General features: G+C 43.5%; 1 protein-coding gene across 1 annotated transcript in view; it reads left to right on the forward strand.

Moving 5' to 3' along the window:
* Positions 1 to 2,142: 2,142 nt before the first annotated feature.
* Positions 2,143 to 15,072, forward strand: part of RSPO2 (R-spondin 2) — a 165,181-nt gene continuing 152,251 nt past the window's right edge. Inside the window, exon 1 of the mRNA XM_049633530.1 lies at positions 2,143 to 2,370. Within this exon, the coding sequence (XP_049489487.1) occupies positions 2,256 to 2,370 (115 nt within the window). The 5' untranslated portion in view covers positions 2,143 to 2,255. The remainder of the gene's footprint in view (positions 2,371 to 15,072) is intronic.

The raw sequence follows: 15,072 nt of genomic DNA on the forward strand, positions 1-15,072 counted from the left end.
TGTTCCTGCATGTGTTTTGTCAACTCTATTTGTGCCCTGCGGGCCAGTCTCAGGGGCTGAATTTTCTTATCTAGGAAATGGGACCAGTGACCTCAACTCGGATTTACTTGGATGTTCTCAGGCATGCATAAAGGAAATAACACTGAAGTTCTTAGCGCATAAATGTTGTTATGTAATAGTGATGTCTGTAAAAAAAAGTTATGGATAGGCAATAATGGAATCGTTAATAAACAGGACTCTTCTAATAGTCTTATTGTTTCTACAAGATTGTCTCAAGTTTCTAAATTTCTGAACATCTCCTGAAAACTGAAGGCATAGAAAAGGAAATTTAAGCGGTACAAAATTCTAGCATATGGTCATATCTACAAACGTTCATACTGCCGCGGTTAGCAGTAAAAAAAATCTTATCTTTGGCCTAAGGAGTAAATACATTCATTCCTACAGCAATGAAGGCAGGACCGAAGATTTCATCAGAATGAAATCAGTAGCATCAAGTGTATTCTCCAAACCTAAGGCACTAGATGTTTAAATCAGGAGTCTTTGAGGCTGGAGGGAGAGAGGAGGATTATGACTAAGAAATACTTGAGTGGAAAGTGAACTTTCCTTTAAAGAAACAAGGTCCCAATTTCTTGAGTACTGCAAGCAAAGGACTACAAGTTTTTAAAGTTTTTGTGGAGAAGAAACAAAGTCAAGAAATAACACTTCTGGGGATAAGCAAAAGCTGTTGGAAATACCCCTTTCACTCCGTACACTGAAGGCACGTTTTAATTTCAGCCTGCTAACAGATCGTCCTATAAAACAAAGGAAGACGTAAATTAAAAAGTGGCAGAGATGGGGTAGCTTTCGGGATGCGGCTCAAGTTCAAACTCAGCGGTTCAGAATCAGCAGTCCTGGCCGGTAGCTCAGGAAGGACGGTTTAGGAGAAGCCGTCAGTCCGTCAGATGCTCCTGCAGGAAGGTCAGGGCAGAGGTTGGAAACGACCCCCGAGCGCCCGAAAAAGACGCCTTGGGGGTGAAGGCAGCTAGGCTCCCCGGCGCAGCGAGGTAAGGTGGCGCCCCCATCCTAGCCACTCCTCAGTTTAGCCAAGCACTCCAGGAAAGCCCGGAGGGGATTTGCCTTGGGTTGGGCTCGCTGGAGGCTGTCAGCGCTCTTTAGGACCACAGGGAAACCCGAGATTTTCTGGCTTTAGGACCCAGGAACTCCGAGGCAGCCTGACACAGTTGCCTTGGACCACAGCACCACCTACTTATAGAAGCATCCCGAGCCTCAGCCCGGCTGCATCTCCGTCGGAAAGTGCGCTCGCCACATCCCTTCGGCCTCGCGGGAGCGTTCTGTCTCCCACAGCTTGGAAAGGGAGAAATCCCTGACGTGAAGTGGCTGTGGAGTAGAGCCTAGGAAACCGCCCAGTTGGATAGGGACCCAGAAAGAGAGCGGTCGTGCCGGTCGCCCGAGCGCCGCACTCACCGGCGGGGACGCAGCATCCCCGAGGCTGCGGACGCGCCCGCCCCGCCGCGCTCCCGCTAGCGCCGCCAGCCCAGCGGACCGTGGGCGTACTGCGAGCCCGCGGCGTCTGCCGGAATCCGGAGCTGCCGGGCGCTCCCGGCGGCTCCCGGCAAACTTTTCCCCAGCCCACGTGCTAGCGAGGCGCCTCGCTTCCCCAGCCCGGGATGGAGCGCCGCGCCTAGGCAAGCCGCACCGTCCGAGACGTAAGTGCCGCGGTAGGCGACCCGCGTCCGGCCACCGCGGCCAAGGCGCTTGCTTACCCCCACCGAGGGACCCAAAGGCCAGCGGGGGCTCTTTACGCCCTACTCCCGCGGAGCTCTTTCCTTTCCCGGGAGCAGCCTCCTGACGCCCTTTCCCCTGGGTCGGAGCCTGTAGCTCCGCAGACGTTGCGAATTCACTGATTGTAAATCACCCTCCCCACCAAATCGCCGGCAGCTGTGCGCTCGGGGTTAAACTGCCCCGCAGCTCGTGCCTGGCGGTAGGGTCGCGTCCCCCTCCCTCCCCTTCTTAAATTGGGGCGCGCGAAGAGGCGGTTGTCTCCCCGGGGCGCTCTCCACTCCACGTCTCCTCCTCGTCTCTCAGGTTCAAGGCTTGAGAGATGCTGACCGCGCAGAACTGACCAGTGCGGTCCCCGGGCTAGTGGCCACTCACCCTTTGCATCTTCCCCAGCAGCGCGGTGGGCGCCGGCTACTTGGATGAGCTCTCCAGTTCCCCGACTTTGAGAGGCGCCTGTCCCCCGCCCGACCGCCCAGATGCAGTTTCGCCTCTTCTCCTTTGCCCTCATCATCCTGAATTGTATGGATTACAGCCACTGCCAAGGCAATCGATGGAGACGCAGTAAGCGAGGTGGGTCCTACTCTGCCCGAGGTGCGTGGGAGCCGGGTGGGATCGAGGCGGAGGCGGGTCGCGGCACTCAGGCGGGGGCTCCCGGGGCTCAGCTGGGCAGACAGTGCCCTCTACCTCGCTCTCGCGCGCCACCGCTCCGCACTTTGTGGGCCCCTGAGCTCGGCGGAACGTAGTCTTTTCCGTTCTCAGTAGGCACCGCGAGCGGGAGAGAGAGGTGCGGAGAGCCGGGGGAGCCCCGCGGGCGCTCAGGGCTAAGTGGTGCGGTCCGTAGCCGGTTCGTTGCCACGCTTCTACTCCTCAACTCTGCTCTTTCGCTCTCCTTTCTTATCGGGCATCCAGTTTTTCTTGTTCTTCTGCTTCTCTGTCTTCATTTCTTTTTGGTCCTCTTACCCATCTCCCGTGCAGCTCATCTGTCTCTACATTCCTCATCCACGTGCGCCCCAGATCGCTTTGAACACCGCCTAGTAGTGTGTGTGTGTGTGTGTGTGTGTGTGTGTGTGTGTGTGTGTGTGTGTGTGTGTGGGAGGGCGGTCGAGTGAGCGAGCGCAAGCTGAGGAGGGGTACCAAGTCGAGGTGGAGGACCTAGACTTACAGGGAAAGGGAATAATTGACCTCTATTTCTGGAACCTAAGACTAGATGGGATGGTTTATTGAACTTTTTGCATCGAGTAGCAACTTGTACGCAGGGTTTCGGGGAGGGGGCATTGATGTTTTGGGGACAGGGCTGACTTTGCTCTCTCCATGATACTTCCCGCAAAAGTAGCCGTTTATGTTCTCAATGAAATTCACTTGGGGCTTTTTAACCGCTCCCTTAATCTCCATCGCTTGTGTGCGCTGCAGGGAAGGCGAGGGAAGGCCTCCAGAAAGATTTCGGAGAGCTAGCTTTCAGGCAGATTTACTGTGCGCCCATTTCTGTCTGAGTCCTGCTGTGGCTGCAGCTAATCCAGCTGCATTTTAGGGGAAGGGCTGCTAGACACAATGAAGTCATCTGGGGGATTTAAACACAGCCTCAACACACACACACACACACACACACACACACACACAGTCAGTGTATTACCCGCGCATGGACGGTGCATAGCAGCCCCTTAGAACTGTCTTCGACTAGCAATTTGGACTTTGGCACAGTTAGGATTTGTCTTGAAGTTAACAAATTTCGAACCCCCCCCCCCGCCCGCCCTCGCACCCCGGGATCTAAACGTCGCACTCGACTTGTGATGTGATTTGTCTAGAACCCATTTAATAGAATCTCTGGTCCTGCACCCAGATTTTGGAGAGCGCTCTTCACGCCCTAATTTTTCCATAGCTTTTTAGGACGTTATTAAGCTGGAGATTGGCGGGCCCAAGGGCAGAGCTCGGGGTAACTGGTGGTGTGCGATTTCAATAACCTCCGCTCTCCAGTTGACGCTACGGATCTGTGGTTTTTAAAAAGGCCACCCCTTCTCTTTTTCCCATTTCTGGCATTTGGAAAATGCTTATTTTCAGAAACCATTGCGCATAAAAATGCTAGGGAGAAATTTCTTCCCAGAAGCCATGAAAGTTTAATATTGATGTTCGTCCTGAAAAAGTCCTTTTCCATCTCCTCCTCCATCTCCCCCTCCATCTCCCCTCCCCACTGCCTCCTCCCTCCACCTGCTATTTTCTTTTCAGGTATTATTCGCAGATCTGGCAATTTTTGGTTACACTGTGGTCAAGTGTGTTTGGAGAGACTCCCCACCTACCAGCACACGATGCAGTCTACTTGGTCGGAAAAAAACTGAGGTGCTTCAAGTTTGTGCGAATATAGAAATTCCTAAGACGCACATGCCAGGTTGTTCGTTAGGTGACTTACTAATCCCGCGAGGTCTTTCTGATCCACACTGCCTGTCTCATTGTGGCCGAGGGAGGAAGATGCTAACATAACGTTTTAGTAGAACTTAACACGGCGATGCTGGATGGAGGACATTACAGCACCCCTGCGGCCAGAAGTGGTATTGCATGCGTTTCCCGGCCGTGGCGTCTCTTAACTTGGCCCTGTGCCGCCTTAGGTATCTGAGGCAAAACCTATTCATTTCAAAGCTGCTTGGCAAAATCTCATAGCAATTACCTTCCATGTCCCCAAGTGCTGACACTTAGAAACCCAATTCTAAAGCGTGCAATAGTGACTTTTGCCAAACCAACCTTTCAATTTAATAAAATTCAACTGCTTTCAAGTACGTGTAAATTGGTAAGGTTGTAAAGGAAAAAAAAATTATCAAAGTTTTTCACTCCCCCCCCCCCCCCACACACACACCCGGCCTTTTCTTAACAGATGTCCCTTCCCAAATTCCAAGTTTCTGGCTAAAATAACTACGGGTTTTAAAAGTGACCACACTATCTGTGCCAACAAAGGGTGTACTGTGTTTTTAATTAAAAGTGGAACTACTTGAAGGCCTGGCTAGACAGCACAGGGTGATAGCAGCTTTTCTGCTTTGCAAGAAAGCTTAGGGATTGCATTGTGAGTGTATTGAGATGAATAGAGATCTAACTCAGGTTGTGTGAATTGTCCCTCTTCACAAACTTAAGCTGGTTTTAATTGATCTCATGTCCACTGATTGATTCTACACCAATTGTTATGCCTACCAAACAATTGGCTTTCCCAAAGGAGATGGATTTAAATTAGTTCTTTGGTGAATGCCTGACCACTAGCCAAATCATGTCAGCAGTGACAGTTGACACGCTAGAGACTATTGTGTACCAACATTTCCCCTTTTCCCTTTGTTTTGGGTAGTGGCAGTTAAATATTACTTTCTAGGGAGAAAAGTGATTAGTACCTTCTCTCCCCCCCCCTGCCCCCCCCCCCCCCAATAAAGAAGTGTTGTGGCTTAGAAGATCAGTGATTTTTTTGGCTTTGTGCTACTGTGCAGGCAGTCGAGATCCCGGGATTGGTTAGACTGATGCCTGCGAGCTGATGCTTTTATTTTCTCTTCCATATTCCATCTGCAAATAATCAAACCTTCACTGTGGAGCACTCTCAGAACTCCTTTGGCATTATGTTTAGTCTGCTCTATGATCTCAGATGCTCTATAATATCATTTTCTTAATGAAATAAAATTCTTGGCAGAGACTAGATAATTTAGTCAGTTAAAATCAATTGCATCCAGTTTGGAATAGAGAGCAGATATATCATTTAACTGTATGTTCTATTTCAAAATCTAGCCAGAGGACTGAGAGAATAGAATGTCAACCTTCCTACTTTTGGCCAAACCTAGTATGTGGGAGAGATCACCATAAACCACAGTACCTACAGTCTTTCTTCCTCTTCTTTAGAAAAAAAAATCCTAAAATAAAAATGTATTTGATAATCACTCATAGCGCCTGGTAATAATAATTTTTAATTAGGCCCAAACACAATAGAGAATGAATATCGTGTAGAGAGGAGACCCATGCCAACATTTTGAAAAGCTGATAGACAACTCATGTTTTGTCTACATGGTAACAGTTGTAACTCCTTGGCCCCCTCACCCCGCCCTCTTGTTCAAAAGTATAGTCATTATTAGCTACTATTAGCCCCCACTGCCTGTATCTGCCTTGGAAACACTTATGATTTATTTATATGGTAAATTGTGTTGATGTGTCTCATTCTTTGAAATGGTCGTAAGCCACATTTCAGGCTGACTTACCGAAAGGTGGATAGACAAATTATAACTTTATTGCGGTTTCTGAGCTTTCTTGAGGTTGGAATGCAGTGACTTAATTATCTATCTCCTTCATTCTCTTTACATTTTAATCAGTGATTTGTGAAAACTTTTTGATACAACTCTTTAAAAACAGCAAGACTCCTGGATATGTAGTTGGTGTTCCTGGTGGTTGGTTGGTAGGGGGCAGAGTGAGACAAGTGTTTCCTGCCTAGCCTTTTCCATACTAAAGCCCCAGCTTCTCCCTCCCATAACCTCTCATTTTCCCTAAGATTAGATTTGGCTTCCTCTATGAAACGGAAGTGTTTATCACAAATAGTGTGGTATGTTTCTGGCAATCGAGGTTGGTGAAAAACATTTTCTCTTCTATGCTATAGGGCTACATAAAAACTTGATGAAGAGATTGGAGATACTTGGTTTTACAAGTACTTTTAATGCTAGCTTATTTCTCTTGGTATTCTTTCAAAAATACAAATGGCACTTGGGACATAGATTTACCTACACTTAAATGAAGAAGATTTAAAATGTTTTGTATATTAGCTTTTTAAAGTTCCAGAGTATTTCAGAAAATATCCTGTGATGTTTAACTTTGCATATAAATATGTTCTTTCTTTACTTCTCTTTTGTTAATGGGCTGTTTTGTTCTTCTAGCATAATTCTGAGTTTTTCTGGCTAGTATCTTACCAGTGCACAGAGGTTAAAAATCGGCTGTGTCTCAACCAACATTTTGTTATGCTACTGAAATTTGGAAGCGATTCAGAATAGGTGATGTTCCCCCCAGGCCTCCATTTAATTCTGGCTTTCTTTATCTGCTTATAAATCCAGCTTGGGTAGAAGCCAATATTTGTAGAAATCACAAGTTGGAAATGACGCTTCTAATTCCTTAATGTAAAACCACCTCTTGACTTATTCAGAGATGAACTGGCCAGTTTTTGGATCATCCAAGATACATTTTACTTCATTCCTTCCAACTGATTGCCTTTTAAACCTTTTTACTCCCCTGGGGATCAGCACCCTTACCCCTCCTAAGTGTAGGAAATAAATGACAGTCAAATCATTTGATAAAACACATGATAACCACTATGCTAAAAGGGGATGATAAGCTCTGGGATGAAAATAGTTTTAAATTTTCCCCCTTTTTTGCCCCCAAAATGTCATGATCACTTTTTCCCATTATCTGCAACAATCAAGGATTGGTCATTAGGTACACTGTTGCATGTCGATATTTACACATTTTCATAATTTTAGCTTGAGTAAATATGGAAGATGCTAATTATGAGAATTTATGAAATATGGAAGGTGCTAATTAATGCTGAAGAGCACATACAATGCATATAATTGTATATGTGCTAAGGAAAGGATATATACACGTATAGGTGTATGTGTTTTCATGGGTGTGTAGAGAAAGAGATTGGGGTGGGATGACAATGGAGATCGGGTCTTCAGAACTAAAAAGGATTTTCACTTTTCTTTACCAGTTATTCTCTTGTCCTCTTTCTCAGACTGAATGACGGGACCAGGATGGGAGTGGAGGAGAGAGAATGAGTAAGGAGAGTGTGCTTTTATTCTTTCCAAGGCCTGCCCCTCCCCCATTCTTCTCTCTTCTAGGACCCGCCCATGCCAGTCATCTTTTCAAGCATGCTGCTTTCCTCCAAACTTAAAATTTTTAATTTCCTTCTTTCCCTTGTTTTACAATCTCTTCTTTTTTTAAAAAAAATTTTTTTAATGTTTGCTTATTTTTGAGACAGAGACAGAGCATGAACAGGGGAGGGCCAGAGAGAGGGAGACACAGAATCTGAGGCAGGGTCCAGGCTCTGAGCCATCAGCACAGAATCCAACATGGGGCTCGAACTCACGGACCGAGAGATCATGACCTGAGCCGAAGTCAGATGCTTAACTGACTGAGCCACCCAGGCACCCCTACAATCTCTTCTTTTTCTCACTTGTACCCTTCCCTTCATTCCCTTGTATTCCCTTGTTAATAGTCCTGTTTCATTCACCCTTCAATCAGTTACAATCTGGTTTTATTTCATTCACCCTTCAATCAGTCACAATCCACCATTTTATTGAAAAGGTTTTCTTAATGGTCCTCCGTACTTCTGTTCACCTCATTGCAATGCCGCCAACATCCCTACAGGCCTCTTTGACTCATTTCTCTGGAGAAATCCCTCCTTTCCAAAGAAGGGCTCTTCCTTTGACCAGTGACTTCACACTCTAGTTTTGCCTCCTGTATTTTACCCACTTCTCTTCTTTGGTCCCCTCATTCAGAGTAGGTGTACACCAGTGTTTATTTTCCTTTATTCTTTCCCTTGAGGGGATTTTATCCATCCCTGTATCTTCAACTGTTATTTCCATGTCAAGTCCTTCAACTCCAGCTCTGACTTAAAAACAAATATAAATATTCTTTACTTCAGAGTATATTCCCCTCTCACTTCCCAACTACTGCCATATGGATAGATAATCCATGCACCCTCATGTATGGATAGATAGGCCGTTCCATGCACACACAAGCTCGACAACTCCTCTCCTCTTCTGTGCCCTCTCCCAAATGTTTTCTCTGCCTGTGTTTCTTATTCTGTTCATGAGGTTTGTGTGTCGAGGCTGGAAGCCTCACTGCAGTCTTTGCCCTCCCTAGTGCCTCTTATATCAGTTCATTGGGTCTAGTGCATGTACCTCAGAAATGTTTATATCCACCCCATCCTTTCTATTCCCAAAGATACTTCCTAGCTCACACCCTTGAGGACTCCTTATCTCCCAGCATCTACTACTTCACTCCATCCTTCATGAGGCTGCCATGTTGAATTTTTCTCAACCACAGATCTGATCATGTTATTTCTGTTAATAAACCCCCAAACATCGAGGTCTCCATACTGACAGCAGAGCAAGTGCCAGCCTCTTTCACACTGCATTCAAGGCTTTCCTCACCATTTAACCACAGCCCGTTTCCAACTTTCCACCACCCTGGAAGTGCCACAAGCTTAAGCTTTCCCAGATTACTCCATTTCCAAGCATACTATGTGTTTTGAGGTTTTTAAGTTGTTGAGCATCTGGTGGTGCCCAGCTGAAGTCACTGCCTCTATGAAGCCCACTGGAATTTTCTGCCCTTTTTCTGAAGTCAGAATCTTATTCCCTCCTAGCTTTCTCGGCTTTCTGTGCTCCTCTTAAAGCATGCTTTTATTACTCCTTAGGCAAAATGTCTTACCCTAACCACATTTCAAACTCCTCTAGGGAGGAGCTTGGGGAGATTCATCTCTATATGCCCAAAGCAGGCCTTAACAGAGTGCTTCTCTACAAGCTGTGGCTGAACAAAAAGTCCTTGACTAAAAGATTTTGTCTGCCCTTGAAATAATTTTGGTAACTTGAAGTTTTTAAAAAAAAACTAAGTTATTTGCACATAGTTGAAGTTTGAATGAATCATTAGATAATAGGCATAATCTCATTATTTGCTGTTCTTCATTTAAAGACAAAAAAACGTTGATACATAAAAGCCTCCCCAGTCCAGCCCTCACTCTGAAGTCTCTTCTGATAATCTTCAAATTTCATAGAGCACACTAGTGTCTGTTTGTATATCTGTATACCTGTTTATTATTCGAATGATAGATATCCCACGTGGCAGAGGAGTTTGGGCCAGTGAAGGGGAAATCCTGGAGTGAGGATAATATACGTATTTTAAAAGATTTTTTTCTAGATTGAGGGTCAACCAATAATTGTTCATCCCAAAACACTTTTCCCATATGAATAATCATTTAGGGGAAAATAAAAGAAAGCAGTATTTCTTTTCCTAAAAGGCAATTCTATTAATAACCTACAAAGTGCAGGAAAAACATTCAATCCGCATTCTTGTCTTCTGACTTGAGTATAATCAACCCATGTAGACACGCCTATGAGAGACACAGGTGTGTGTGTGTGTGGAGGGGGGGGTGGGGAGAGAGAGAGTACAAGTTCATTTGTAGGTGTCAATAGACCCCATAGGTTGTTTTTGCATAATGCCTTCCAGGAGAGCATTGACCATTCACTATTTGGAGCAGGTGAGATCAGTTTAGCATAACTGGAAAGTAAACTGCTTACTGAAATGCGATTTTAAAAACTAATGGTTAAGTGGAAGAGAGAACTAGAATTGAGTCCTCCTGAATTCGTGGCTCTTCTGTACACAATACATGTCCGACATAAACACTATTTTAAAAAAATCACCTTTGAACCCATTCAAAAGTCTTTTGAACTACAGACTTTTATGAAGCCTCAGAACTTCCTACAACTCCTAATTCTGCAAATAAAGTAACTAATATTAAGTAACTGAAGGCTGGATAGGTGAGTTAACTGAAGTGTAGGACCATAAGTGTGATCTGATTTTAAATCTTTTTTTTCATACTTGTGGTGCTAAATGTGTTTTTATTATACTTTGTTTTTTGTATGTGTATTTTTGGAACCCTGTTATGTCTTGTACTCCAGTAGCCAGAATAAATATGTGTGTCTGTAGGTGTGTGCCCATGCAGATGGGTGTGTCAGTGTGTGTATTTGTAGATGTATTCATGTATTTTATGTGTACTCACATATATGTTAAACCATCATAATCAGAATAACCAACCAAGGTTAGAGAAAGACTATTAAATATTCTTTTACTCTTAAAATGTAGAGTAATTACAGGTAGTTTTCCTTCTCATCTAGTTGCTTGGAGAAGACCTTTAAAATGTATTTAAAACTTTTCAATTTTCATCGCTTGAAGGCTGTTAAGAGCATTTAGAGAGTTTAGCTTACTTAGCACCTCTCTTTATTATTATTATTATTTTTTTTTTCAACATTTTTTATTTATTTTTGGGACAGAGAGAGACAGAGCATGAACGGGGGAGGGGCAGAGAGAGAGGGAGACACAGAATCGGAAACAGGCTCCAGGCTCCGAGCCATCAGCCCAGAGCCTGACGCGGGGCTCGAACTCACGGACCGCGAGATCGTGACCTGGCTGAAGTCGGACGCTTAACCGACTGCGCCACCCAGGCGCCCCTCTTTATTATTATTTTTAATGTTTATTTTTGAGTCAGAGACAGAACATGAGCTGGTGAGGGGCACAGAGAGAGGGAGACACAGAATCTGAATCAGGCTCCAGGCTCTGAGCTGTCAGCACAGAGCCTGACATGGGGCTCAAACCCATGAACCGTGAGATCATGACCTGGGATGAAGTGGGATGCTTAACTGACTGAGCCACCCAGGCACCCAAATACTTAGCACACTTCTTTTGAGCAGGCTTTCCTAACTTGGGGTCAAGAGATGGGACTGGGGTTTTGTGAGTCCCCTGAAAATTAGGAGCAAAACCTTTCTTTTTAGGGTGTAGAGAGGAGCTAAAGCTTTCACTGGAGTCTCAATGTGGCCATGGTTGATCTGTTTCCTTCAATAGGTTAAAGAAGCATTGGTTAAAGTAATAAAAGGTAGACCTTCTTAATTAACATGATGCTAAGTGGTTGTTTCAAATTGATATATACCTTTGTCTAAAATTTTATTTTCCAGGTATGGGTTTCCAGTCATTTGCCATATGTATATTTCACAATATGAAGGCACATCAGAGGCACTATCTCAAGATTTATCTCCATAAATTACTTGGCTAATGATCCCTTACTCAAAGAGAATGGATGTTTAATTCTCTCCATTCTTCTAAAAAGTTTGTGGAAGTGTGAAATACACAGAATAAGAGGTTTTGTTAAAACCCTCTTCTCATATGGTCTAATTTTACTTCATTAATAAAATGGTAATATAGAGTTTTTAGAAATTGCTCTTGCAATTTTCTAGCTGATGACATAGGCTGGCATTGAAGTGATTCTTACATATCCTGCTGCTGGCTCACAGATTGGTCAAAACCAGGCAAACACACTTCCATTGAGGTCAAGTGGGCTTCTGTTAGGTGTTTGCTGGCTCAGTGGATTTTATATTTTTCTACGACGGTGGCTTTAGTGTCTCCCCTATTGCTGGATACAACTTGCCGACCAGCCACTCAGCGGTTAAAACTCACTGATCGATAGAGGGCACACTTTGCATTCTTTTCCTGTGCTTTGTTCTCTGAAGTTCGGTAGGATGTGTGCTTACTTGCTTCGTCCTGCAGGCTCAGGTGGGAAAACTGCTGTGCTTTCTCCAGTAAGATTGATGCTGTGATCATCTTAATATTCATACAGAAAGGGAGCGGGGGAAAAAGGAATAGAGGGTTCAGCTTTACTGGAGCATTTCTGGTTTGGGTCCCTAATCCTTTTTGATAAGACCTCACCAAAAGGCAAACGTAATCAACCTCCTAGTTTTAAGATCTGTGAGACAAAGATGGTGTCAACTTAGAGGTGGTTTCCAGCTTCTACAGTCACTTTAAAAACATGAGTTTTAGAATAATGTTTTCCATAGAGTGCATGCCTGAAAATTCAAGTAACTGGTAAACTTTGGAGTTGTCCAAAACCAACTCCAAATAAACACTTGCCAATTAATTGTCTGCCAAAATCTTGAATCTTTATGGAGAACATACATGGCTTTTAATGAATCTCACAATTTTGCTTTTTGAGAATACTGAAAATTGTCCAATATTTATTTTGAAAATCCAATGTTTTGTTAAAGGTTCTCTTTCTTCATGTAATAAAGTCTGACAGGATCTAAAAATCCTCTGGCCCCTCATTGTTCACCTTACATGCTGTGTTCTAATACCTCCTTGTAGATAAAAGCTGGCTTTTAATGTTGAGGGATTTGCTAGATCAGCATTATGACTTTGCGTATTTATCACACCTTTTTTTTTTCCAAGACCAGGTTTCAGTTTAGTTGAGTCATAGTGGGGTTAATATCCCTAAAGTGATAGATCCTGTGCCTGTTGTACCTCCCCCACCAGAGACTTTTGGGGTAACTATGACCCCTCCTTAGTCTTTTGGGGGTAACTATGGTATTTGTTGCTCTCTTCCACTACCATCATTGGTCTTTGGAGACTCTGCACTGAATGAAAAACCTTTGGCAGCCCAGTGGATTGAGAACTGCACCTGGGGCTCCAAGATTACCATCCTTAATATAAACTAAGACAATTCTGATCTTTAACTTGTCATGCATTCGAGGTCGTTCTTGTAGGTAGAAGAATACTTCTGAAAAATTCTAATTTTTGATGCTTGAGTCTTGTTTTGTTTTTTAGAGGTTCTTTGTCTTTGGAAGTGTTTATGTATGTGTGTTTAAGGGTCAGGTTCATAGGGAAGTTGTGAGGAACTCTTGGGTGTTCTGGGCTCTCCTAAGTAGATAAGAAGTGGCAGAGAACAGCTGTATGTTGGGTAAATTAAGAAAATTACCTTAAAATTTTCTATTTAAGGATCTGGAATCTGTAATTCTTTGAGTGAAATTAGGGCTGTTGTATCCATAGCATTCCTTCTACTGGTGAAAGATACCTGTGGTCACTGTCCTTCCTTCAGGTGAGTATAGTAGAGAAACTTTATTAAAACTAGGTGACTAAGTAATTTTAAAACTCCAGTATTGTTTGATAGTGGACAGATGTGGTTCCCAGGAGCATGATTAGTGGGTTGGGGTTGGTTTATTGTGGAGTTAGGGGAAGCTGTTTGTGCAACTTCTGGTCATCAGTAAGTCATACAGTGGCTGAGGTGATCTTGACTGAATCCTGTCAATCATGAATGATTTCTTTGTCTCTCCTTTAAGTAATACTACTCTGTAAATTGATCTAGGGCTGGGAAGTTCTCCCTTGAAAGTTGTCCAAAATTATGAATTTGGTGCAATGTAATTGTTCCCTTATGCAGAAATAAAAATTAGTCCTTTGCAGCCGCTATGGGTGATCAACATGATTTTGATTTGAAAGAGACTCAAGAGAATAATAACTATTGTAAAAGCTTTGGCAAGCTTCAAGTAATCCTCTTGTTGAATTCTGAGGGAAAGTTTGGAAGACATGGCAGAGCCTGGACCTAGAGAGGAGAAGAAAGAGGCAGGGACAAGATCACTCCTTTCTAAGACTTGTGGCCTGTTATGTGGAAAAATGATGTGATGTATCCTAACTTTTGGAGTTAGGAAAAAAAAAAAATGAAGGAAGCTCCTAGGAAGATTCCAGCTGTGTTTAGGAAATTACGCATTAATGAAAGAGCCTCTTTCTTGAAAATCTAAATCGCTGGAAATTGCCTTTTTCTAACAACAACAGGTATTTCTCTTTTTATTAACAAAGGGTATTTCTTAAGAGTGTTATAAAGTTGGTGACTGTACTGAGTGTGGAGGGACCTCTAAGGACCATTCATACCGCAAGAGCCATGACAAACACATCTGTAATGCATCTGGCATCTACTAGGTACTTAAATAGAAATTCTTGTTGACAACTATGGACTCCAATTATAAGATGCTTAGCTTTCTAAATCGGATACTAAGCAAAATGACTTCATTAGGTTCTGCATCATGCCTCTGAGTCATCATTTGAAATGTTTGTAATAAACAATACTGCAATACTATAGATACTGAAGCTTAATCTGAATTCCTAAAAAAGAAAGGTCTATTTCTCAATTCTGACATGACCCTGATGTCAATTTCTAGAATGCTTCATTTTAAGAAACTAGATTTCTTTTTTTTAATATTTATTATCAAGAGACAGAGATAGAGCATGAGCATGGGAGGGACAGAGAGAGGGGGAGACACAGAATCTGAAGCAGGCTCCAGGCTCTGTGAGCTGTCAGCACAGAGCCCAATGTGGGGCTCAAACTCATGGGGCTCAAACTCACAAACCGTGAGATCATGACCTGAGCTGAAGTCAGATGCTTAACCGACAGAGCCACCCAGACGCCCCTAGAAAGCTAGATTTCAATGCAGCTATAGCCAGCATGAGTTATGCCATATAAATATTTTGCTTTCTTTAATAGGTTTATGAGACTGGGTGATAAATAAGTGTTTGACAAAAATTCATTAATAATAGCTTGCACTTACAAAAGCATAATTGCCTCTAAAAATACTGTTGGGAAAGGTAGGGGAATGCAGGTACATCATCAAATGTTTCTTACTGAATTATATTTGACAGAGTGGTGAGTAATGGATTGTTCACTTTGAGGGACACTTCTAGTATAGTAAAGGAATCTCTCATCAG

The sequence above is a fragment of the Panthera uncia genome, chromosome F2, assembly GCF_023721935.1.
Source record: "Panthera uncia isolate 11264 chromosome F2, Puncia_PCG_1.0, whole genome shotgun sequence".
NCBI classification, from domain to species: Eukaryota; Metazoa; Chordata; class Mammalia; order Carnivora; family Felidae; genus Panthera; species Panthera uncia.